General features: G+C 43.4%; 1 protein-coding gene across 1 annotated transcript; it reads right to left on the bottom strand.

Annotated features, from left to right (window-relative positions):
• Positions 1 to 3974: 3974 nt before the first annotated feature.
• LOC132589968 (anoctamin-9-like) lies at positions 3975 to 11648 on the bottom strand. The gene is made up of 4 exons (XM_060262772.1): positions 11590 to 11648; positions 6809 to 6925; positions 6224 to 6372; positions 3975 to 4216 (listed from the first exon to the last, which is right to left on the bottom strand). The coding sequence occupies exons 2-4, from the start codon at positions 6923 to 6925 to the stop codon at positions 4078 to 4080; spliced, it is 405 nt and encodes a 134-aa protein (XP_060118755.1). The 5' UTR covers positions 11590 to 11648; the 3' UTR covers positions 3975 to 4077.
• Between the last annotated feature and the right edge of the window lie 15749 nt (positions 11649 to 27397).

Below are 27397 nucleotides of genomic sequence, written 5' to 3'. Positions count from 1 at the left end.
TCACTGTGGCAGCAAAAAGCAACAGGTAGAGAGGAGGGAGAGGAAGCCATGTGGAATGGGCTGGGGAGGGGAGGATTAGGGTTGCCAAGTCCAATTCAAGAAATATCTGGGGACTTTGGGGGTGGAGCCAGGAGCAAGGGTGCGACAAGCATAATTGAACTCAGAAGGGAGTTCTGGCCATCACATATAAAAGGGACTGCACACCTTTTAAATGCCTTCCTTCCATTGGAAATAATGAAGGATAGGGGAACCTTCTTTTGGGGCTCATAGAATTGGACCCCCTGGTCCAATATTTTTGAAACTTGGGGGGTATTTTGGGGAGAGGCACTGGATGCTATGCTGCAATTTGATGCCTCTACCTCAAAATACAGCCCCTTCAGAGCCCCATATACCTGCAGATCAATTCTCCATTATTCCCTATGGGAATAAGTCTCCATAGGGAATAACAAAGTTCCCAGCAGACATTTCCCTCCCCTCCCCCCACTTTCTGATGACCCTGAAGCGGGGGGAGGGCCTCCAATCCGGGAGATGCCCTGCCCCCACCTGGGGATTGGCAACCCTAGGGAGGATGGATAGAGCTGCTGGGGTGGCGGAGAAGAAGTGGAAGGAAACCCACCTCCCGCTAGCACGCAAGGTGCAGTCCCTTCTTCACTCTACAGTTTTAGGGTTGGCTGTTTCAATCTGGCCACATTCAGAGCCTCCAGCTTTTGTCCCTACCCTACAAAGCTTCTGAGAAGTGGCAAGCCCTGCAGTGAATGGGAAAGGGTGCCCCCTGACTTTTTAAAAAGCCTCCCCACTTGTAAAATCCTGGCTATGGCCCTGGATCTGGCCCTTGTTGAGGACAGCTGGGCTCTTTAGGGCAGGGGATCGCCAGCAAATTGCTGCCAGTGGAGCCTGACTCTCTACCAGGGACATAACAGAGGAGACAGTCTTGCAGATAAATTGGTCCCATGCTGTTCAAGGCCCTAAAGGTCAAAAACAATACCTTGAATCTGACTCAGTACTCAACCGGTAGCTGGTGTAGCTGGTGCAGCACTGGTTGTATATGTGTCATCCATTGCATTCCCACCAGGACTTGTGCTGCTGCATTCTGAACCATTGGAGTTTCTGTGTCAGTTCCAAGGGTAGGCCAGTGTAGACCGAGTTACAGTAGTCTAATCTGGAGGTGACCGTCTCATGGATCACTGTGGCTAGGTCCAAATGGGACAGGAGAAAAGCCAATTGCCAAATTTGGTGAAGATGAAAAAATGCAACACGAATGACCTGGGCCTTCATAGAAAGGGAGGCACCTAATGTCATGCCCAGGCTCTTGGCAGATGGCACCAGCATTAAAGGTGTCCCATCAAGGGCCAATAATCTACTCTACAGCTCCAGTCCCATTCCCCCCAGCCACAAGACTTTAGCAGGTTCAGATTCAGTCTGCTCTTTCTGAGCCAGCACACCATGGCCTGTAGGCCCTTGGCCAGATCCTGCAGGACATTGCCTGATTGGTTGTCCAAGCACAGATATAGCTGGGTGTCATCTGCATATTGGTGACACCCAAGCCCAACATTCCATGCCAGCTAGGCAAAGGGGAGCATATAGATGTTAAACAGCATCAGGGAGAGGAGTGCCCTTTGAGGACCCCCACATAAAAGGGGGCACCTAGTAGGCATCTCATTGCTCTGTACCACCCTTTGTCCCAGACTGTGAAGAAAGGAGAAAAGCCATTGTCAGGCTACCCAGCGTATTCCCAGATTGGCAAGGCACTGAATCAAGAGATCATAGTCCACTGTATCAAATGCTGGTATGAGATCCAACAAAAGCAGCAGCGCCAACCAACCTCAATCCAGCTGTTTGCATAAGTCATCTGAGTTGGGTAACTTGCATTTTCTGCAGCTGTGGAGAACTTATTTGCCCAGCTGCCACAGGACCTGATTTGTACTGCAGGGTGGATTTCCTTCAGCACTATCCACACATTTTGCTGATCTGAAATAGCCCCGGGGAACACTTTTCACACCATTGGGAGACTGCACATACCATATTCAGTATGCATAAAGCCCTTCAATGGGTAAAATAACACCCAAGACCATTTTGAAGTCATAAAAATGGCAGGTGAGTTGAAGCCTGTCATCCTTCTATATTGCAGTCCCAATCTGAATGAACCTCAGGGGCACATGGGAAAATAAATTCCTTGCAGCTGCTGTGCAGCTAAGGGGAACCTGCAAGGAATTGCACCAGCCTCAACCCAATTTATGGAGAAATGTCTTTCATAGTTTGGGCCTAAGAGCCTTCTTCCCCAAAATGTTGATCGCATTCATTGGAGTGTGATTCTAAAGTCATATTCCTTGGTACACTTACATAGGAGTAAGTTTCAGTGAAATCAATTAGCCCCCTTTTTGTGCAAAGAGGTTAAAAGAAATTAACAACTGAATTTAAGCACTAGGGCAGGATTATCAAACTTACAGCCCTCAGGATGCAACCAGCCCACCAGGGCTTTAATTAGGCCTGAGGCTCCTTTCTCCCCCTCCCATCCTCACCCTTTCAAACTCCAAGGCTGCCAAAGTTCCCAGATCCTTCTGCCTTATCTTAGCCTGCTTCAGCAGGAAGATCTTCCGGGACTGCAAAGTTGCAAAGAAAATGAAGAATGGATTTTCCATTAAGGTCTCTGCTCCCAAAGACCTTAATGAAAAATCCACCCCATGTTTTCCTTGCAACTTTGTCTATGCTGCAATGTATTTCAATGGAGTACAGCTCAAGGAGTTTCACTTTCCAGGGTCTGTATGGCCAGTTGAAGCTGTTGCTTGCTGGAGTGATCTTTTTGCAGTTAAAGGGTTGATGCCTTGAGCCAGGTTGTCTCTGCTGAATGGACCTGAGAACTGGTGCCTAGTGAGTACTCTAACCTGAGAATCCACAGCCAAAGGAAGATATTACACTGGAGAGCCACTGCCAATCTGATTAGACTGGGGGGTGGAGTGGAGGGAGGAGAAACTTGCAATGTCCAGCCATTTCACGTTTCCTAGTTTTTTAAAAAAATCTTTAATTGTGTTTGAATGTGTCCTTTATAATGTTTATATCTCTGTTATTTGGCATTACATTTTATGACATAGTAACCCAGCCCCACAAAGTCCCATTTATGTCAGATCCAGCCCTCATAACAAATGAGCTTGACATCCCTGCTCTAGGGCATCTGTTAATTTCTGCCAACTCATCAGCCTCAGGAAAAGCACTGAGATGTTAGATTAACACTTCCAAAGGTGTATGATATGCTGAAGCTCTAGACCCACATATAAAAAACTGAGAATCTGGATACTTCTGTACAAGGCTAATATAAAAGATAGTTCGTATTATTCTGGTGATATGTAGGCTAATCATTTATTTATTATTTGTTTCATGCCTCTGGATATCACCCTTCTTCCAAAGAATTCAGAAGCATTTTAACATCCCTTCCTATAAAGTGACTTGACAAAGAGCATTCAGTGAACTTCACAGCCAAGACCCAAATCCTTTTTTTTAACTGAAGCTGTATATGAATGTTCATGCTTCCTTGCATTAAAAAAGGAGAACTTGAGACAGGATTAGGCACCCATGAGTGAAGTCTGGCCACTGATATGTACAAGCACCATTCACAAGTCGCTGTGCCATGCATATATCTTGCCATTTAAACATAAGTACTTTAAAACCTGGATATCAAATAAAATTACACAAATCTGACAGTCAAGCTAGACAAAATTTTGAAGATCTGTGATCAGGTTCCTTGTCCCATTAAAAGCAGCACTGGGGAGCTGAACTTCATTAGGACCTGGGTATTGGGGGCAGCAGCATTGCTCCCCCCCCCCCAATTCTCCTAATATAAACTGACACAACAGCCACTCGTTCTAATAGGAAAACATGCAGTTCTCCTATTGGAACAAGTAACAGCAACACAAGAAAACAGCACAGGGGGAAGAATCATTACCCTCCCCACACTATTATTTCCATCTAAGTGCGACCAGTTACGCATCCTATTAATAGAAATTTTAAATGATCAGAGTTCTGGTCACAGATTATTACCATCTTATATAGTTTGGCCCTGAGTACAAATCAGAACATGACTTCTCAAGTCTCACACTGGCACATACCAGCTGGAAGGGAAAGATACACTGACAGCATTATAGAAACAGTGAAGAAAAAGAATAATTGCATACGCTTTGATGATATCTCTGTGGTCTGCAGGATAAAGTAGACAATACGTATCCTAAAAATACAAAAGAATCAAAAATTAGTTGGCTATGGAAGAGTAAACAACTGGAAGAAGCCTATAATTCAACTTGAGCTCTCCACCACCTTTTCCAGAGCCCAAAAATAACAAGTGCACCTTTCTCTAAATATCCCAGGAAAAGATTTTCTGTTTAGTACAAAGCCTTTGAAGATGTGCAGCCTCTGTCCATGCACAATGTTGTAGACGAAAAAAGATTCTCAGCCAGATGTACAACTAGTGAGACTGAGATGATGGCAAATGTGGACATAAATTTGTATTAAAACCTATCATTCAGATAGGACAAGCCACAATCCCATAGACCCACCCCAAAGAACCAGCTCAGAAATATACCATAGTCAATGGTATCAAAAATCACTGAGAGGTCCCAAAGCACCAACAGGTGAGTGCACTTCCTGTCAGCTGTCTAACAGAAGAACAAAGTGGGAGTCAAGCAGTGCCTTTAAGACAAAGTTAGGATCAAATGGCAAAACAATGTCATGAACAAATTGGAAGACCATTTGGTCTGAATAGCATTTGCATGGGAACCCAATAAAAGGTAATTAAAGTTGTCTGTTAATTGCACTTGCTACAAGTCTAGGTAAAACAAAAGGACATGTATTTCCTAGTGATGTTCTTATCCACCTAATTTACTTTTTAACATGTAACATATATTATTAACTTCATTCTCATTTGCCATTAGAAAAATGGGTGAAGTATATGTAATGAGATAAACAGCCAATATCCCTTATTTTAGTATGTCAAAACATTATTCTGATACACTATTCTAAAGGAGAAATACATTGGAATACTGCGGATATATAGCTATAAGTGAGAGTGGGTTTAGCATATGTAATGAGATAAAAAACCCAATATCCCTGTTCAGTCCTGGGGAGGTGTTTGTTCCAAGTTTCATAATAATTTGTAATGCAGCAATTTCTCTCTCCATTCTGTTCTTGAAGTTCCTTTCTGTTCTTGAAGTAGCAGTAAAACAGCTACTTTGAGGTCACCCACTGAATACACTGGAAGGTTAAAGTGTTCTCCCACAGGTTTCTCAGTTTTGTAATTCCTGATGTCAGATTTGTGTCCATTTATCCTTTGGCATAGGGTTTGTTCTGTTTGCCCTATTTAGAGAACTAAAGGGCATTGTTGGCATTTAATGTCATATATAATGTTGGAAGATGAACAAGTGAATGAGCCCGAGATGGTGTAGTTAATGCTGTTAAGTCCAGTGATTGTGTTGTCTGGGTGTATGTGGCAGCAAAGTTGGCACTTGGGTTTATTGCAAGTTCTGGTACCAGTGTCCATGCTCAGATGAGATGTTGTATTGTTGTGGGTGAGGATGAAGATGAAGAGCTGACTAACAGAGTTCACTGAGCAAGGCAACCAAGGCTGTTTCAGTCTGGAAGCCAGACTGGAAAAGAGCTAGTTAATCAGTTTCACTCAGAAAACCTTGGAGTTACACTGTCAGCGTTTTCCTGAGCACCTAGCACAAGAAATCTCAGGAATGTCCACAACATCTGTTCTTAATGGGCAATCCAAATCTGAGTAAATATAAGTGATTTTATCTACAAAACAGACAATATGCCAAAAGATCCCTCAGTCTGTCTCATGATTCCAGTGCCAGTTTCACAAGGACTGATGGACAGGTTAACTGGTAAAAGAATTGGTACCCCTATAGATCCCAAAGAATCTTATTATTGGCCCCCACTAACCACAAGAGGTCAGACTACAGAGCAGAGCACTATACAGTTGAGGCAGCATTCTCTGAACCAGTGGAAACCCTTTTATCTCTAACATTGGTGCTGCAAGCCCTTTTTTCCTCTAACATTTGCAATCATGAGGAGAAAATGGGCCCATCTGCGTGGTAAGTTCCTCCATCGCAACAGTAAATGCAGTTATACCATTTGCCATGTGGGCCAATCTAGAATGGCTTCTGCATAGCGAGTTACAAAGCTAGATCAGCCCCGAAAGCATGAAAGAGTTTGTGTTTTAAAATGTTTTTACCTTGTACAAGTCATTTCCTGGTGCTGCTCTTCTGACTGTACACTCAGACCCCCCAATTCATAGTCAGAATCACCCATAAGGCACTTATATTTTCGGATAGCTGAACTTGGGGCACGGATCCCATGAAATAGCTTTTTGTCTTTAATTGTCTAAGAATTAGAAAGAATAAGCAGAATAAAATAAAGAGAATAGTCCTACATGGGTTGACAGCAAGACTGAAGAGGCCTTTTAAGGTTTCTGCCCTCTATGTGCAAGGCTTAGCAACATATTTCTATCTCCCACTTCAGGTAAATTATTGAAAGAAACTAACGGTTCATCAAAATAAAAAATTCAATAATGATATAATACTAACAAAAAGCATAGGTATGGTTAGGTATGAGGTTAATTTCTGCAAGGAGGTCATTCCACTACCAAACTGCCAATGCTGCGAAAGTTGTAACTGCTATAGCCAAGAATGTGCCAGTTACCAGTTGTTAGTTTATGTGATTTTGAAGCTTTATTGTGAATCGACAGGCATTTTATGTGGAGAGGTGGGATATAAACATGTTAAAAAAAATAAAAAACTTGGAGAAATACCCATCACACCTTGATAATGAATCCTTTCTTACGCAGTTCTTCCAAGAACTCTTCTTTCTTGATCCTCTTTGTACTGAAGGATTTGTGATCGTCACATACTAGGACAAAATCCCATTTGTTCGGCATCTGGCCAAAGAAAACAACCAACTGAATCAAAGGTGTCACAATAAGAATCTTTCCTTTGCGTACATGATTTTAAAGATTCTGTCCATTTCTAGCCATGCTCTTCTTCTTTAGTATGCTTGTCAGGTGAAACGTAAACAACAGCTCTCCTGTCTCAAACTAACATTGAATCGTCTCAGATTGTAACCGTTCTGTGTCAAACATTTTACTCTATCATGGGCAGGGGTCGTTTTGTAGAAAAATAGGTAGTGGCGCTCGTCCAGGGATTGTTATGCAGCTGCACCTTCTATTCAATGGACAAGATGGGAAGGAGGAGGTGGAACTCTCAGAAAGGTTCAGGAGCTGTGCTCCTGTGAGCTCCCACTGAATCCGAGGCCTGATCATGGGCAAAAGCTGCAACTCCCCTTTCTGTCCATGGCAGGCCTGCACGCAATACCCATGCAATATTTGAATCTAGAAATGAGAAGCATAAACAGGCTTGGTGGAGTTCTGCAAAATTTTGTGCAACACTTAGTGCTTTCCTCCCTATATGTTATAGTGCCAAGAATTTGGTTACATAAAATCTTGTACAAATAGAAACACAAGAGGGGATACAACAGGGCTCTTTCTGCACTCACAACTTACTACAAGGTATCCCTGCAGTCAAGCTTTTATACTTGGCTTCAGATTTCTGTGCCTGCCATCCACGCCAGTCTTACACCATCTGGTGTATTTATTCTGCAACTACAATTTTAAAACCGCACTTTTGTAAATCGGGGTGGAATGTAACTTGTGATGTGTGGGGAGGTGGGGGTGACATCCAAGGTTTTTTTAAAAAAAATTACAGTTGCCCTATCACAGCTGTGCAGTAGCGAGTGGTGGGGGAGAGCAGCACAGCTTGCAAGGAGCTGGCTGGCTGAGTTGTGCTGAGGCGTTAAAAATGTTGTTTAAGCTTCTGCTTTTGTATCCCCCCCTTCTCCTTAGCTGCTACGGGGAGGGGGGAGGGTGTCTGTCTGAGTGGTTGCGGGGGACAAGACAACAATGGAAGGTTAGATGCCCTCCTCCCAATCTTTCACTTTCTTCAAGGGCTTGGGAAGGCCATGGTCAGATGGGGGTGGGGAATGTTTGGAATGTGGGAGCTGCCACAGGCAAGGGGCAGCCACCATTGGCAATCCAGCTCCAGACTGGGGGTCCAGCTGGTAAAGAGCCCTCTTCTGCAGTCCACAGGCAGCAGCCACTCTCCTAGGGGAAGGGGCAACTGGGGTTGGCACACACACACACACACCAACAGCTTACAGCTGCTGCCTGGAAGTCATGGCAATACTACCATGACCACTATCGCAACCTTGTTAAAATGTAAAACAACAAGGTGCCATTTTCAAGTTAGGGTACTGGAGACTACCAAAATGGTTCCCTCCCCACATAAATTCTTGCTCACTACAGCATGAAAAGGAAGAACACTTTCAAAACCTTAGGCCTTGGGGGAGAGGGTTCATTTTGCAAGTCTCTAGAAGCAGCTACAATTTAAAACCTGCACTTTTCAGTCTCTGGAAGCAAGCCTAACATTAAACTGGTGCCTTGTGGTTCTACATTTAGAGCCAGTTTGGTGTAGTGGTTAAGTGTGCAGACTCTTATCTGGGAGAACCAGGTTTGATTCCCCACTCCTCCACTTGCACCTGCTAGCATGGCCTTGGGTCAGCCATAGCTCTGGCAGAGGTTGTCCTTGAAAGGGCAGCTGCTGTGAGAGCCTTCTCCAGCCCCACCCACCTCACAGGGTGTCTGTTGTGGGGGAGGAAGGGAAAGGAGATTGTGAGCCGCTCTGAGACTCTTCGGAGTGGAGGGCGGGATATAAATCCAATATCTTCTTCTTCTACATTTAAAGATTTTGAACCACCACCAAAAAAACCCTAGCCCACACAGGGATCAAACCCATGATATTGGGATAATGAGCATAACAGTCTAACAATCTGAGCTACCGAGCCATTCTTGAAAATAGGCATCCCATTCTCCCTCATGTAGAATCCCCATTCTAACCTTTCAGATTAAGCTACCTGCTAAATCAATCAGCAATTTTGATCCATTTACTGTAAACAGCTATATTTGTGTGTCATCAGAAGATCACAACCATGAACAGACCTCTGTCGGAAAGCACCTTTCCCCCTCTGCTGGTTTTAGTGGGGAGAGGGGGGCTGCAAGAAATTGAACAAGCCAGGGGCAAGGAGAAAAGCATCACTTTTTCCCAAGCTCTCAAATGGCTAGCCATCTGCCATGGAGAGGAGAGACCACCTCCCCTTTAACTGCAGCCAAACTGTTAAAGCATTCCCTGCTAATGTTTTTTTTTTCCTCCTCCAATAAAATTAGCAATCAACGTTTCATATTGCTAGATTCAAAGGGCTTGTTTAAAAAATGAAATTAAAAAGATGGGAAACCCTCATAATACTGGAGCTGAAGTAGGGAGGATGGCAGAAGGTGCAAAGTGAGAGGAACAAAGTCCCTCAATCTTGATGGTGGGGTTAATAAAAAAAATAAAGGGGTGAGAAAGGGGCAGGGTTAAAAGATCAGAGGAAATGTGTATGCTTCTGAATTACCTTTGGCTTGGAAGTGAGGCAAGTGTGTAGCAAAAAACTTTCAGAAAAACCAGGGATACAATGGATGGAAAGCGAGCTAGGAGCTGAATGGGTGAAAAGCAATGCAGAATGAGAAAGCAAACCTGAAAGAAATGCAAGGCGAAAGTCGGAGGAAACGCAGAATGAAATTTAAACAGTGATGGAGATACACAGAGAAAGCAAGAGAAACTACCAGTGCTGAAAGGCCCTAATCTAAATTCTCCAGTCTTTCTAGCTATCTGACCAGAGATGGAGCTTCATAATTTGTAGATGGTGATTTCTTGGTTTTGATTTTGCTTTTAATCTGGATATGTTATTAGATGTTGCAGGTTGCCTTAAGTCTGTAGAGAAGCAGTTATTTTAAATGAATGGATGGCTTTGGGAGTTGTTTAAATTTGAAAGCTGAAGTTAGACCCAAGAAATTGTCCAGGAATGAAATCCATATTTTCTCTCATTCCTGGCTTTTTTGATCAAGCCGGGGTTTTTTCCCATCAGAAAGATGACAATCATCTCCATTTTCCATGGGACCGCTTTTAAAAAAATCTACCAGCCACCCCAGCCGTAGCTACTGTTGACTACCATTACGCCTTTCTCTTGCAGGATAGCAGCTTCATAGAACAGTCCAAACAGATACTATAGACAGTGTTCCAACATAGAACCCACCCACCCCCACCCCCCAAGGAGAAAGGAGGAAGTATAGGAACTGGAAGAGTACCTCATACAAATAAAGTCCATTTAGAGTGCAGTGCCAACAACCTACTCTTAGAGTGCAGTGCCAACAACCAACAACCACACCATTTACCTTACCTTACAGATCTCAGTTTCTGATACTATTCAATAACTGTGTGGATTGTTTTGCATCTATGTCTCTGTTTTAATGGAGTTGAGTAGATATGTATTGTTTCCTGGTTCCTGCTTCTTACTAACTTCACCTGTCTTCAGTATGGGAGATCACCAAAACAGTTATCCGCTATTGTGCTCTAGTACGATTTGAGGGTTGGAGCCTGTGGAGAGCAGGCTCCTTGGAGCTCACCATCCCAGGTGCGCTCTGGAGATCCCCCAGCACTACAACTATTCATAAACCATAGAGGCTATGGGGTGAGCGAAGATGGAGAAGAAGTCTAGTATTACTAGATTGCTAAAGCTAAACAGGTCAACTTAGTCAGTACCTAAATGGCAACCGGATCTGGAATCACCTTAACTTTAGAGGAAGACAGAGATGTGTAATAAATAATATTAACATAAACTGACACTATAATCCTAAATTAGTTGACATAGAAATAATTCATATTAAATAGGTGGGAGTTTCTTGCCAGTAAATGTGCTTATGGTTAAGATATATGCTAAATGATATCTATATTAACAGATACCACACCTACCTTTTGCTTCCAGCCTCCAACAAGTCTCATAGCTGCCTAGTTTGCTGCTTCAGTTTGGAGGAAGGTGACCACCACCCACTGAAGCCTGGTAGACAAAGCAACAGAATGTGGTGGTGGAACCGACAGTACCACTTCAGACTGCAGGCAGGGGTGTGATGGACATGTCTATGTGTAAAAATTACCTTGCTGGAGGTAAACAAAACAAACAAAGGGGAAAGCCAGGAGAAAGGTTCTGTTCTGGACTGTTCACTTCTGTATTCATTTTTGACATACAAGATTATTTCCTTTTTTATTATGCAAAAGAGGTTTAATCAATGTAATCCCCATCTGCAGCCAAAATTAGTACAATCCATTCTACCCCTCAAGATTCTGCTTCCATTTGGCCAGATCTGTAAGTGAATTTATAGGACTGCCAATTCCATGTTGGAAAATTCCTGATGATTTAGGAGTGGAGTATGTGGGGGGCAAAGTTTGGGGTGAGGATGGATGCTGTAGAATTCCTCCTCTGAAGCCACCAGCCAAGGTAGCAACCCATTGTTGGTGTAAAGACGAGGAAACAAAGTATGCAACCCTAAATATACATGGTTTAGGATACAGCTGGGCTGGAACCCTAGGTCTGGTTTTCCATTTTACTGTCATCTTAGATTACAGCAGTCTTTCCTTGGGTATTAAAGAACTCCAGCCTAGGATGGATGTAACTTACGGGAATCAGAGCATCAGCATCTTCTGAAGGATGGTCTCGTGTAGGTGTTAATGCAATGTTATTCTAAAGAGACAGAAAGAAATGGAGGTGGGGAGAGATTTTAAATGTGGCCTTTCTTCTACAATAGCAAAATGTAACTACACACATGAAATATATTCTACAGAGTTTCCAAACAGAATTGCCAACTTTTTATAAAGGAACTGCTTCTGAATCTTAAATTGCTGTGTCAGCCACTACTAAGCAGGTGAATCCTTCTTCATCACTTTCTCTCCATGCTAGAAGATTTCACCTTTTTAACTTCTGCTTAGCAGCAGCAGAATAATAATAATAATAACAACATTCTCCCCTGCCCCCAGCTTGGAATTGAATTGTACTGGCACAGTATGAACATATGAACATATGAAGCTGTCTTATACTGAATCAGACCCTTGGTCCATCAAAGTCAGTATTGTCTTCTCAGACTGGCAGCGGCTCTCCAGGGTCTCAAGCTGAGGTTTTTCACACCTATTTGCCTCGACCCTTTTTTGGAGACGCCAGGGATTGAACCTGGGACCTTCTGCTTCCCAAGCAGATGCTTTGATAAATTGAAGGGAGTTTGAAAAAGGGATTACTGTTTGTGATATGTCTATTCATCCTGTTTTTAATTTTTTAAAAACCTGTTTGCACAACAGAGACAAAGAAATATGTGTATGCATCATGGAAGTGAAGCCACTTCACTTTTAACACACTTAACACCTATTGTCTGGTAAAATTAAGGCCATTTCCACATGGGTTAATTGTCCCATGACCAATGCTACTGAGAAGCAGAGGGTTTTTTCCTGCTTTCCATTACTTCATGGTGTGGTGTATTTGTACACTTCCTGGGGCGTTCCCAGCTTTTCTCCAATCTTTCTTAAATCTGCTTTGCTGTGAAACTTGGAAAGTTTGCAGCAAAGGTGACTTCCACACTGGAACAGCCTTCCCAATGTGGATGCCAATGCAGTACAATGGCAACAGGGCTTTGACATGGCAGGTTTCCCTGCCCTAGTCGCACAGCTGAGTTTCCCTGGTTCTCTGTTGTGGAAGTCATTCTTATCACAGTGTTTTTGCCCAAATACTAGAGCTTCCCTGCATCTCCAGTGACCTGATAATGAGCACCAGAAGTGACATTGTCATGTAACACAGTTTTCTAGGCCTAGTTTTCTTCCCTGTAAATCCTCTTCTGACCAACTTATCAACATTGGGAGGGGAAGGGGGCCCAGTGCAATGGATCCCCTGCCCCTGACAGGGGCCAGGCAACCCAACCTAGCAGCAGCCATACCTCCCCTTCTGGACCATTTGGGCTTTTCCATTTAAAAAAACACATTCAAATGCATATTGTTATATCACTATACCATTATAATAAGTGAAACAGCTTCCCCAGCTTTTATTTTTTTTAAGTAAGAATCTAGCCTCTTATTGATTTTATATTATTTATTTTATTCAACTTATATCCCGGCCTTTCTGCAAAGCAGCTCAGGACAGGTTCTATCAGAAAAAAAATGAAATATAAGATTTTCCTCATATATCTCCACAATAATAGAGATGGGAGATTTACTTTAAAAATGAAAGCTGGAAATTCACAGAACCTGAAACATTTAGAGCACAATCCTATGGGGGGGCCCAGAGTGTTTTGGGAGCAAACTTTCCCCCATGTTGGCGGAAATCGCATTTGCGCTGGTGTAAGTCCAGTTCCACCGTGCCGTAGGGCACGTACATGGGTGTGGGGTCACCAAACCGCTGCTCCGCCTGAGAGCGTCGTCATCGTAGGGCTGGGCCCAAGCATTGGCAAAAGTGCAGTGGAGCGAGGTGCTCCAGCACAGAAGGGAGCGGAGTTGGGGGCGCAGCCTGGCTTAGACGACTCCCTAAGGAGTTCAGGCCATGACACGCCCCCCAAGAGGCATAAAGTTACATCTGCAAAAACAGCAGTGCATCCTATAGGCACTCATTGAAACCAAAAACAAAGGTTGCCCCTGCTGCCACGGGAGCTCGCAAACCCCTTATGGAGAGGTGTAATTGCCTCACCAATCCCCTCGAGCCCCAGGCTGATGGGCCCCCTCCCTAACAACCAATCACCATTTCCCCCCTCTTAGAAATACTTTCACTCTGGCTTCGCACAACTCAGTTGTTAGGGACAGCCGCGTGTGGCAAGGGGCTCCGCTGGGGAGCACCCTGCCATGCGGACTTAGAGCAAGGGACGGGCAGGTTGGTGACGGGTTCTTCACTGTGCGATTGCTTTGACAGTATCTTTGACTCGCAAGGGGGAGTGCAAGGTCTCTCCCTTGAGGCTAACTGCTCTTGTTTCCATGTCTCTACAGGTTCCCGGCTCCCAGAGGCTCAACGTGCGAGGACTGTTGCCTGTGGCTGGGTAAGTGCAACTGTGCACTCCAGCTGTCCTCCCCCTCCCCTCGCTCAAGACCGGGTGGTGTGCTAGCGTCTCCGGCACTTGAACCAGGCAGTGGGTGCAGGCAGCGGGCATTTGCTGGTCCCGCTCCCCTGCGCTGCTGTTGGCTCCCTTCCCTTGGTCTGCCCTCTGCTGCATTCCACCCCTGGCAGGACATGGGGGGGGGGGTGGTCTGGCATATGCCCCGATGTGGGGAGGTGGGTCATAGACTGTCCCTTTAAGAGAGCGCCTGGCTGAAACGCAGCCTTCTCCTCCAGCTGCCACCCCTGCAGGTGCTCTTGATCTCTGTCTATGTTTTGCAGGTGGGAATCCAACACAGAGGCTTCCGTTTGTGGCACTCCACCCCCCCTCACTCTCCCAGCTGTTCCTGCCTGCCTCTCTGAGTGGAGCCCTGCCCCCAGTGTGACTGCCCAACATGCATGAGAAAAACCGTTGCACTCTGTTCCAGAAAAATAAAGTTTGAGCTGTGCCCTCCATTGTCTCTCCCACTTGGCATCTGCTGCACGTTCCTGGGGCACCTCCCCCCCAGCCCTCTGTCAGTGGCCTCTCTGAGGGAATGCCTGGGAGGGTGAGCACACTTGGTTCTTGGGGGTTGGTGGGGAGAGGGCTATGAGTCACCATGCTGCCCCTGTGTGGCTAGGGAGGGGGGGTTGCCACCCCTCAGCCTGGCTGGGCTGACAGCCTACCTGACCCCGCAGGGCTGTTGTGTGCAGGCACAAAAGGGAGGGCTGTGAAGTGGATGCATGCCCAGCGGCTCACACTCTGAGTTCTGCGGCCCCTGGGGGATGTGTTCTGTGAACATAGTGGGGGGTGTCAGGGCAACACAGGGGGTCTCTGTGGGGGGGGGGGTTGTCTGTGGGACTTGGTGCTCTGCTCACTTCCAGATACACATTCCAGCCACTGTTCATGGCAGTGAACTCCTGCACTTTGTGCTTCCTGTTTGTCTGCGCAGGCCTCTGCCGGTCTGCCTGCCATTGGCAGAATCTCTGACAGCGGGAGGGTGTGAGGGGATTGACAGCATCTCAGGCTCAGGCTTTCCACCCCCTCTCTCGGTCACATGCAATGGGATAGCCAATTCCATGGCCCCGCGCGACCCTGTTCCTTCCTCACCCCCGCCTCGGCAGCAGGCCAATGGCATGGGCATGGGTGGAATCACCATGGCAATGGCTTCTCTCTTGCTTGTCTGCCCGCGCTCCCCCTCCCCACCTGGCGTAAGGTCTCCCCTTTGGGAGTCGACTGCAGCCACCTACGCTAGTTCTACACTCAAGTGCAATTACACGTTGGTTCTCAGGATTGGGCTGCCCCCGCTCTAATGTCATATTGATATAACAATATGAAATTATCAATCAATCAGGTTTAATACGATCAAAAGACCAGCAAGGTTAAAAGCAGATAAAAAGCTAGTTTTAAAAAACTGATACAAAAATGTAGGAACCCAGATAAAAGGAAATTCATATTTCAGCATATGACAGTCAGAGAGTTTCCCTTTCTAAGAGCTAATACACAAAATATTGCTTCTCAGTAAGATACACATTTTTTACTGTCTTCTAAAAGGTATATCCGAAGAATTTCAGGGTTGAAGTCAGTATAATATGGTAGTAGCACTCTTTTCTGCAGTATTTGCTGATGAAATAGGATTAGCCTTGAAGTTAGCATTGTGTGTGAAAATGACTCCTAAATATTGAAAATTCTTAACTTGATCTATGGTGTTCCCAATAATTTCCAAATTAGTTTTCTTGAAGTGTCTACTGAAGTGTATAATTTTAGATTTTGAATAGTTTATTGTTAGGAGTTCAATGTCACATTGGTCACTAAATTTTTTTATAGCGCATTTTAGGCCAATTTTAGTTTGTGATGGAAGAACAGCATCATCTGCATACATTATTGGAATCTTTTTTTACTGCAAGACTAGGAGCATGAACATTATATGTAGGCATTGGATCAGTGTACTTACATGAATGTTAAATAAAAAAGGTGCTACTAGACAACCTTGTCTGACACCCTTCTGCACTGAGATTTTCTTGGATAATTTACCATCTTGTGAGTACCTTATCTGGAGTTCATTGTTCTCATGGCGTTTGATCATCAAAAAAAAGCAACCTTTTATCAATGGACGTGTCTCCCATTTTTGCCCATAATCTACCTCGAGTGATGGTGTCAAAAGCAGCCTTAAGGTCTACAAAGGCTGTGTATAGGATTTTCTTAGGAGACACTGCATGTTTATGAATAGCGTAATCCAATACCAAACAATGATCAATGGGAAAAACCTGCTTGTTCAATTTCTAGTAAATTTTCTTGAGCTAACCATTTGCACAATTTCAGGCATAAATGCTTGGTTTATAATTTACAGATGATATTCAAGAGACTGATTGGTCTATAATTATTTGCATCATTTCTGTTCCCTTTCTTATTGATGGGTACTATAACGGTTAAACCCCAGTCCTTTGGTATTTGAGCGGTTTGATCTATGTATGTAAACGTTAGCTAGTATTGGAACCCACCAGTCTATATTTGTTTTTAGGAGTTCTACAACAATGAAATCACTTCTCGGGGCTTTACCATTTTTCAATTGCGATATTAGTGACTGATGGTCATTAACTGTGACCAGGGATTTTTTGGTAGAAAAAGCCCAGCAGGAACTCATTTGCATGTTAGGCCACACCCCGTGATGACACCATTGTTTCACACAGGGCTTTTTTGTAGAAAAAGCCTAGCACGAGCTGATTTGCATATTAGGCCACACCCTCTGGCATCAAGCCGGCTGGAACTGTGTTCCTGCTCAATAAAAGCCCTGACTGTGACTGATGGCCAAGAGGAAATATTTACTGGAGAATCAGTTATAGGTGATGTTGGTCCTTGTAGAGGTTATCAACATGCTTTCCCAAAGTTTCTGTTTGGATGGTATTTGTCACAGGGTATTATTTGTTCTCCTGTGTTCTTGAAATTGTTTTCCAAAAGCTTATATTATCCCTCTCCTATGTAGCTATAATAAGTGATTGCCACTCAGTGTGTACAGCCGCTAACTTTTTTTTCTTTAATAGGTTTTTATATTCCCTCTTTGCTTGAGTTTCAAGATTAGTATTTAAATTGGGATTCAGTAGGAATGCCTTCAAGCTCTGAGTTTAATCTTGGCTCAAACACATTCCTGGTCAAAACACTTTTTATTGAGTGATTTACTTCCATCTTTGAAACTACCAGCTCTTGATAAAAGATGAATGGGTTTTGATATTAGCATATTGTATGATTTTAGTATAACCTCTGCGTCTTCTGGAGGTGACAATAAGGCATGGGAAATAACTTAGAATCACAGAATCATACAGTTGGAAGGGACCTCCAGGGTTATCAAGTCCAACACCGTGCACAGTGCAGGAAACTCACAAATACCTCCCCCTAAATTCACAGGATCTTCATTGCTGTCAGATGGCCATCTAGTCTCTGTTTAAAAACCTCTGAGGAAGGAGAGCCCACCACCTCCTGAGGAAGCCTGATCCACTGAGGAACGCTCTAACAGTCAGGAAGTTCTTCCTAATGTTGAGCCGGAAACTCTTTTGATGTAATTTCAACCCATTTGTTCTGGTCCTACCTTCTGGGGCCACAGAAAACAATTCCACATCATTCTCTATAGGACAGCCCTTCAAGTACTTGAAGATGGTGATCATATCACCTCTCAGCCACCTTCTCTCCAGGTTAAACATGCCCAGCTCCTTCAACCTTTCTTCATAGGACTTTGTCTCCAGACCCTTCGCCATCTTCATCGCCCTCCTCTGGACCCATTCCAGCTTGTCTATATCCTTCTTAAAATGTGGTGCCCAAAACTGAACACAATACTCCAAGTGAGGTCTTACCAGAGCAGAGTAAAGCAATACCATCACTTCATGTGATCTGGACACTATACTTAGAATCACAGAGTTGGAAGGGACCGCCAGGGTCATCTAGTCCAACCCCCTGCACAATGCAGGAAATCCACAACTACCTACCCCAAATTCACAGGATCTTCATCTCTGTCAAATGGCCATCTAGCCTCTGCTTCAAAACCTCCAAAGAAGGAGAGCCCACCACCTCCCGGGGAAACCTGTTTCACTGAGGAATTGCTCTAACGGTCAGGAAGTTCTTCCTAATGTTGAGCCAGAAACTCTTTTGATTTAATTTCAACCTATTGGTTCTGGTCCTACCTTCTGGGGCCACAGAAAACAATTCCACACCATCCTCTATAGGACAGCCCTTCAAGTACTTGAAGATGGTGATCATATCACCTCTCAGTTGCCTCCTCTCTGGGCTAAACATGCCCAGCTCCTTCAACCTTTCCTCATAGGACTTGGTCTCCAGACCCTTCACCATCTTCATCGCCCTCCTCTAGACCCATTCCAGCTTGTCTATATCCTTCTTAAAATGTGGTGCCCAAAACTGAACACAATACTCCAGGTGAAGTCTTAGCAGAGCAGAGTAAAGCGATACTATCACATCATGTGAACTGGACACTATACTTCTGTTGATACAGCCCAAAAGAAGTACAGTGTCCAGATCACGTGATGTGATAGTATTGCTTTACTTTGCTCTGGTAAGACCTCACCTGGGGTATTGTTGATACACTTCTGTTGATACAGCCCAAAATTGCATTTGCCTTTTTAGCCACCGCATCACACTGTTGACTCATGTTCAGCGTAGTATCCACTAAGACCCCTAGATCCTTTTCACACATACTACTGCTAAGACAAGTCTCCCCTATCCTATAACCATGCATTGGATTTTTCCTACCTGAATGCAGAACTTTACATTTATCCCTGTTAAAATTCATTTGATTGGTTTCAGCCCAGTTTTCCAGCCTGTCAAGATTATCCTCTATCCTGTTTCTGTCTTCTACTGTATTTGCAACCCCTCCCAATTTAGTATCATTGGCAAATTTAATAAGCATTCCCTCTATTCCTTCATCCAAATCATTTATAAAGATGTTGAACAAAAAAAGGTCCCAGGACAGATCCTTGAGGCACTCCACTTGTCACTCCTCTCCAAGAGGATGAGGAACCACTCACAAGGACTCTTTGGGTGCAACCTGTCAACCAGTTACAGATCCACCTAACGGTAACGGGATCCAAACCACATTTTACCAACTTGTCAACAAGGATAGTATGTGGAACCTTATCAGCAGCCTTACTAAAATCAAGATAAACGATGTCTTCAGCATTCCCCTGATCCAGCAAGGTAGTCATTTTCTCAAAAAAAGAGGTCAGGTTAGTCTGGCATGACTTGTTTTTGAGAAAGGGTGCTTAAGTGTCTTATTATATGTTTCTTAGCGGTCCATTTGATGGTCCTTAAAGGCCCTTTGCATTTCTGCAAACAAAGGGTATCAGTTTTGAATTTATCAGCTCTGCCAACTCCTTTCTCCTGTTGCCATTAATTTGTTGTTAGCATTGAGAAGGGTCAGGGGAGATATTAAAGTTGAATTAGTTCCTCGGGGTGTTTCTATTTTCCATTCTTTTGCTGTAAGGCTCACTAAAGGGGAAATTGTATCTAAAAAATTAACCAAATCCTTTACGGTTGTAGAAATGTAGTCCACAGTTCTAAGTTCAGCAGCTCAGTTTGGTCAGTGAGATTTCCAATTTTGTAACTTTTAGCTGCCTCTTCCTTTCAAGGTTGCAATAAATTTTCCAGCTGTATAGCCTCATTAAAATGTCTTACACTCTGGTCAGGTTTATTTGAGGGGGGGTACGGTTTGGTTATTTACTGTTTCTTTATTTTCACTTTTTCCAATGTCAGTCTGAGCAAAAGGAGCAAAATAATTTCTAGAAGGGACATTAAAATGGCTGCTTTGGAGGGTGAACTCACTGACATTATACTCTGCTCAAATCCCACCTCAAACTCCACCTTCCTCAGGCTCCACCTCTCAAATCTTCAGTAGTTTCCCAATCCTGAGGCTCCACCCCGCAAATCTCAAGTAGTTTCCCAACCCTGATGTATAAACCATAGAGGCTATGCGCCGTGCGGTGAGGGGAGATGGAGAAGTCTAGTGTGAGGTCATGGTGGATTGCTAAAGCTAAAACAGATCGACTTGGTCAGTACCTAAATAGCAACCAGATCTGGAATCACCTTAACTTTAGAGGAAGACAGAGATGTGTAATAAATATTAACATTTTACAAAACTGACAGTATAATCCTAAATTAGTTGACCTAGAAATAATTCATATTAAATAGGTGGGAGTTTCTTGCCAGTAAATGTGCTCACAGTGAAGATATATGCTAAATGATATCTATATTAACAGATACCACACCTACCTTTTGCTTCCAGCCTCCAACAAGTCTCATAGCTGCCTAGTTTGCTGCTTCAGTTTGGAGGAAGGTGACCACCACCCACTGAAGCCTGATAGACAAAGCAACAGAATGTGGTGGCGGAACCGACAGTACCACTTCAGACTGCAGGCAGGGGTGTGATGGACATGTCTATGTGTAAAAATTACCTTGCTGGAGGTAAACAAAACAAACAAAGGGGAAAGCCGGGAAAAGGTTCTGTTTTGGACTGTTCACTTCTGTGTTCATTTTTGACATACAAGATTATTTTCTTTTTTATTATGCAAAAGAGGTTTAATCAATGTGATCCTCACCTGTAGCCAAAATTAGTACATTCCTCCCCTCAAGATTCTGCCTTTTCATTTGGCCAGATCTGTAACTGTGTTAATAGAATTGCCAACTCTTTGTTGGAAAATTCCTGGTGATTTATTTATTTATTTTCATTTTAAGAACATAAGAACATAAGAGAAGCCATGTTAGATCAGGCCAATGGCCCATCCAGTCCAACATTCTGTGTCACACAGCGGCCAAATATATATATATATATATATATATATATATATATATATATATATACACACACACACACACACTGTGGCTAATAGCCACTGATGGACCTCTGCTCCATATTTTTATCTAACCCCTTCTTGAAGGTGGCTATGCTTGTGGACGCCACCACCTCCTGTGGCAGTGAATTCCACATGTTAATCACCCTTTGGGTGAAGGAGTACTTCCTTTTATCCGTTTTAACCTGTCTGCTCAGCAATTTCATCGAATGCCCACGAGCTCTTGTATTGTGAGAAAGGGAGAAAAGTACTTCTTTCTCTACTTTCTCCATCCCATGCATTATCTTGTAAACTTCCATCATGTCACCCCTCAGTCGACGTTTCTCCAAGCTAAAGAGCCCTAAGCGTTTCAACCTTTCTTCATAGGGAAGGTGTTCCAGCCCTTTAATCATTTTAGTTGCCCTTTTCTGAACTTTCTCCAATGCTATAATAGCAATTTTAATATGTTTGTATCTCGCCCTTCCCTGATGGAGCGGAGTATGTGGAGTGGAGTGGAATATGTTCGGGGCAAAGTTTGGGGTTGAGGATGGATGCTGTAGAGTCTCTCCTCTGAAGCTGCCAGCCAGGGTGGTAACCCATTATTTTTGTAAGAGCGGGGAAGCAAAATGCAATCCAATCTTTCTCAAGTCTGGGTCTGGCTCCTCTTTTTATTGTCATCTTAGATTTCAGCAGTTTTTCTTTGGCTAATAAAGAACTAGTTTTACAGAAAATAACAACAAAAACAGGAGGGAGAAAATGAATGAAGTAGAGACAAGGTCAGGGGAAACAGCTGCCATGTGGGTGGAAAAATTAAAATCCAAACCCACTCATGTAGCAGCCATGTGGGGCTTTACTGTGATCCTTCCCAAAACCTTGGAACACAACAAGTTTCAAAAAGATGGGAGAAAACCCAAGTATCCCCAGGAAGTACACAAATGTACCATGATGCTGTGAAGAAGCAGGAAAAAAACCAACAATAGTGAAACCCAGCACAGGTGACCTATGCAAAAATCTCTGAAGGCTGCATAGTTGCCATGCAGACAGGAAAGCCCAGATTTTCCTGCCCACAAGGCAACCATATCCTCTCCTGCCCTCGGGCTTTTATGCTTTAATTTTATTAAATTGAACAACTGAATATTGTTGCATAAAGTTGTATGTATACTGGGCTCTCTGAATTCCTGGCTTTCTCTTTTTTTACAATAAGTCTGTAGCTCCTTTCATTGAAGAGATATAACAAATGAGGAAAGAGACTTTTTTAAAAAAAGCTGTTCGAGTCTTTTTAGAATATAATTGAGTTTAGAGTCACAGACTTATAAATGTTACAAATTAACCAAACATAGATGAATAATATATGTAGTTCACCATGTTGAAAGCGTTATAAGATAATCAACAATGTTCTATAAAACATCCTAATCAGATGCAATGTAAATATCTCTCAGTTTTACAGCTCTGGGCCTGTAGAGTATTTTCTGTTTCTGCTGTTCACTTTATATGGGACTTTCCCACATGTTCGACCTGATTTTCTTGGCAGTCAGTCTACAATGTGGAAGTGGTTTGGGAACAGTTCCTCTGCACATCTGCCCTCCTTCTGCATTTGCACAGTTGTGGAGTCAATTTTTTAGCGATGCCAGCCTCCAGGCGTGACCCGGGGATCTTCTAGAATTACAGCTCATCAACAGACATAAGAATATAAGAGAAGCCATGTTGGATCAGGCCAATGGCCCATCCAGTCCAACACTCTGTGTCACACAGTGGCCAAAAAAATTATATATATAAATACACACACACACATATATATACACACTGTGGCTAATAGCCACTGATGGACCTGTGCTCCATATTTTTATCTAACCCCCTCTTGAAGCTGGCTATGCTTGTAGCCGCCGCCACCTCCTCTGGCAGTGAATCACATGTTAATCCACTTTGGGTGAAGAAGTACTTCCTTTTATCCGTTTTAACCTGACTGCTCAGCAATTTCATCGAATGCCCACGAGTTCTTGTATTGTGAGAAAGGGAGAAAAGGACTTCTTTTCTACCTTCTCCATCCCATGCATAATCTGTAAACCTCTATCATGTCACCCCGCAGTCAAAGTTTCTCCAAGCTAAAGAGTCCCAAGCGTTTTAACCTTTCTTCATAGGGAAAGTGTTCCAAACCTTTAATCATTCTAGTTACCCTTTTCTGCACTTTTTCCAATGCTATAATATCCTTTTTGAGGTGCGGTGACCAGAATTGTACACAGTATTCCAAAAGAGACCACACCATCGATTTATACAGGGGCATTATGATATTGACTGATTTGTTTTCAATTCCCTTTCTAATAATTCCCAGCATGGCATTGGCCTTTTTTATTGCCATCGCACACTGTCTTGACATTTTCAGTGAGTAATCTACCACGACCCCAAGATCTCTCTCTTGGTCCATCTCTGCCAGTTCACACCCCATCAACTTGTATTTGTAGCTGGGATTTTTGGCCCCAATGTGCATTACTTTGCACTTGGCCACATTGAACCTCATCTGTCATGTTGATGCCCACTCACCCAGCCTCAACAGATCCCTTTGGAGTGCCTCAGAATCCTCTCTGGTTCTCACCACCCTGAACAATTTAGTGTCATCTGCAAACTTGACCACTTCACTGCTTACTCCCAACTCCAAATCATTTATGAACAAGTTAAAGAGCATGGGACCCAGTACTGAGCCCTGTGGCATCCCACTGCTTACCTCCATTGCCAAGACTGCCCATTTATACTCACTCTCTGCTTCCTATTAATTAGCCGGTTTTTTGATCCACAAGAGGACCTGTCCTTTTACTCCATGACTCTCGAGCTTACTAAGGAGCCTTTGATGAGGAACTTTATCAAAAGCTTTCTGGAAGTCAAGGTAAACAACATCTATTGGGTCTTCTTTGTCCACATGTTTGTTCACCCCCTCAAAGAAATGTAACAGGTTAGTGAGGCAAGATCTTCCCTTACAGAACCCATGCAGAGTCTTCCTCCATAACTCGTGTTCATCAATGTGCCTACTCATTCTGTCCTTGATAATGGTTTCTACCAACTTTCCTGGTATTGAAGTCAGACTGACTGGCCTGTAATTTTCCGGATCTCCTCTGGAACCCCTTTCAAAGATGGGGGTAACATTTGCTACCTTCCAGTCCTCAGGAACAGAGACAGATTTCAATGAAAGATTACATATTTTTGTCAGAAGATCCACAAGTTCAACTTTGAGTTCTTTCAGAACTCTTGGATGTATGCCATCCGGACCTGGTGACTTATTAGTTTTTAATTTGTCTATCAGCTATAGGACCTCCTCTCTTGACACCTCTATCTGACTCAGGTCTTTCAATACCCCTTCCAAAATTAGTGGTTCTGGAGCAGGCAAAAACTTCTAATCTTCCACAGTGAAGACTGAGGCAAAAAATGCATTCAGCTTCTCAGCCATTTCCCTATCCTCCTTCAGTAATCCTTTTACCCCATGGTCATCCAAGGGCCCCACTGCCTCCCTGGCTGGTTTCCTGCTTCTAATATATTTGAGGAAATTTTTATTGTTCGTCTTTATGTTTTTTGCAATATGCTCCTCATAGTTCCTTTTTGCCTGCCTGATCACAGTCTTGCATTTGATTTGCCACAGCCTGTGTTCCCTTTTATTAATCTCACTTGGACTAGCTTTCCACCGCTTAAAGGATTCCTTCTTACCGTTTACAGCTTCCATTACTTTGTTAACCATGCAGGCCTTTTCTTATACCTGTTTGTGCCTTTCCTAACTTGTGGTATATATTTTATCTGAGCTTCTAGGATTGTAGTTTTAAATAGCCTCCAAGCTTCCTCAAGGGTTTTGACTGTATTTACCTTTCCTTTCAGTTTCCTCTTCACATGCCTCCTCATCTCAGAGAATTTACCCCTTTTAAAGTTAAATGTGGTTGTGCTGGTCTTTTGGGGCAACTCTCTATTTATACAAATGGTGAAATCAATAACGTTATGGTCACTTTTACATCTCTCACCAAGTCTTGGGCATTACTTAGGACCAAATCCAGGATCGCCCCACCCCTGGTAGGTTCTGTGACCATCTGCTCCATAGCACAGTCATTGAGAGCACCTAGAAACTCAATCTCTTTCTCTCGACCCGAACACATATTGACCCAATCAATCTGCGGGTAGTTAAAATCACCTATTACGACACAGTTTTTACATTTAGCCACTATCTTTAATCCTTCCATCATATTATAATCGTCCTCTATCTTTTGATTTGGTGGGCGATAACAAACTCCCATAGTTAAATTTCCTTTTGGGCCCTCTATTTCGACCCAAAGCATTTCTAGAAGGGAATCTAATTCTTTGACCTCAGTCTTACTGGACTGTATACCCTCTCTGACATACAGAGCCACCCCACCTCCAACCCTTCCCTCCCTATCCTTCCGATATAATTTATATCCCGGAGTCACCACGTCCCACTGATTCTCCTCATTCCACCAAGTTTCTGAAAGTCCCACAGTGTCTATGTTTTCCCCCAACACTAAACATTCCAACTCACCAATTTTACTTGGAACACTTTTAGCATTTGTATACAAACATCTATAATTTCCCAGGCAAGTTAGGCCTGCAACCTTCCTCCTGCCGCCTCAAGACTTTGGCAGACATTCCATACTGTTTGTCACCATCTCAGTGGACAACTCTGATCCAATACCTGGTAGAAAAGTAACAGCTAACCCTTCATCTCTTTGAGATGAGTCCTCCCAAACCAGACATTTCATCTCCTGTCGGCTTTCCCCCAAGATTTAGTTTAAAAACTGCTCTGCCACCTTTTTGATTTTAAGTGCCAGCAGCCTGGTTCCATCTGGGGACAAGTGGAGACCGTCTCTTTTGTACAGCTCCCGCTTGTTCCGCTTGTTGTTTCCTGCCCACAAGGCAACCATATCCTCTCCTGCCCTCGGGCTTTTATGCTTTAATTTTATTAAATTGAACAACTGAATATTGTTGCATAAAGTTGTATGTATACTGGGCTCTCTGAATTCCTGGCTTTCTCTTTTTTTACAATAAGTCTGTAGCTCCTTTCATTGAAGAGATATAACAAATGAGGAAAGAGACTTTTTTAAAAAAAGCTGTTCGAGTCTTTTTAGAATATAATTGAGTTTAGAGTCACAGACTTATAAATGTTACAAATTAACCAAACATAGATGAATAATATATGTAGTTCACCATGTTGAAAGCGTTATAAGATAATCAACAATGTTCTATAAAACATCCTAATCAGATGCAATGTAAATATCTCTCAGTTTTACAGCTCTGGGCCTGTAGAGTATTTTCTGTTTCTGCTGTTCACTTTATATGGGACTTTCCCACATGTTCGACCTGATTTTCTTGGCAGTCAGTCTACAATGTGGAAGTGGTTTGGGAACAGTTCCTCTGCACATCTGCCCTCCTTCTGCATTTGCACAGTTGTGGAGTCAATTTTTTAGCGATGCCAGCCTCCAGGCGTGACCCGGGGATCTTCTAGAATTACAGCTCATCAACAGACATAAGAATATAAGAGAAGCCATGTTGGATCAGGCCAATGGCCCATCCAGTCCAACACTCTGTGTCACACAGTGGCCAAAAAAATTATATATATAAATACACACACACACATATATATACACACTGTGGCTAATAGCCACTGATGGACCTGTGCTCCATATTTTTATCTAACCCCCTCTTGAAGCTGGCTATGCTTGTAGCCGCCGCCACCTCCTCTGGCAGTGAATCACATGTTAATCCACTTTGGGTGAAGAAGTACTTCCTTTTATCCGTTTTAACCTGACTGCTCAGCAATTTCATCGAATGCCCACGAGTTCTTGTATTGTGAGAAAGGGAGAAAAGGACTTCTTTTCTACCTTCTCCATCCCATGCATAATCTGTAAACCTCTATCATGTCACCCCGCAGTCAAAGTTTCTCCAAGCTAAAGAGTCCCAAGCGTTTTAACCTTTCTTCATAGGGAAAGTGTTCCAAACCTTTAATCATTCTAGTTACCCTTTTCTGCACTTTTTCCAATGCTATAATATCCTTTTTGAGGTGCGGTGACCAGAATTGTACACAGTATTCCAAAAGAGACCACACCATCGATTTATACAGGGGCATTATGATATTGACTGATTTGTTTTCAATTCCCTTTCTAATAATTCCCAGCATGGCATTGGCCTTTTTTATTGCCATCGCACACTGTCTTGACATTTTCAGTGAGTAATCTACCACGACCCCAAGATCTCTCTCTTGGTCCATCTCTGCCAGTTCACACCCCATCAACTTGTATTTGTAGCTGGGATTTTTGGCCCCAATGTGCATTACTTTGCACTTGGCCACATTGAACCTCATCTGTCATGTTGATGCCCACTCACCCAGCCTCAACAGATCCCTTTGGAGTGCCTCAGAATCCTCTCTGGTTCTCACCACCCTGAACAATTTAGTGTCATCTGCAAACTTGACCACTTCACTGCTTACTCCCAACTCCAAATCATTTATGAACAAGTTAAAGAGCATGGGACCCAGTACTGAGCCCTGTGGCATCCCACTGCTTACCTCCATTGCCAA

This window comes from Heteronotia binoei, chromosome 21 (genome assembly GCF_032191835.1).
Source record: "Heteronotia binoei isolate CCM8104 ecotype False Entrance Well chromosome 21, APGP_CSIRO_Hbin_v1, whole genome shotgun sequence".
Lineage (NCBI taxonomy): Eukaryota > Metazoa > Chordata > Lepidosauria > Squamata > Gekkonidae > Heteronotia > Heteronotia binoei.
This window is presented reverse-complemented; position numbering and strand designations above follow the sequence as displayed.

Coding starts and splice junctions, on each gene's coding strand:
- LOC132589968 (XM_060262772.1), bottom strand. CDS start 6,925: ATGCCGAACAAATGGGATTTTGTCCTAGTATGTGACGATCACAAATCC. Junction 6,373..6,808: donor AGAAAGGATTCATTATCAAG/GTGTGATGGGTA, acceptor TCTAATTCTTAG/ACAATTAAAGACAAAAAGCT. Junction 4,217..6,223: donor CAGGAAATGACTTGTACAAG/GTAAAAACATTT, acceptor TTGTATTTTTAG/GATACGTATTGTCTACTTTA.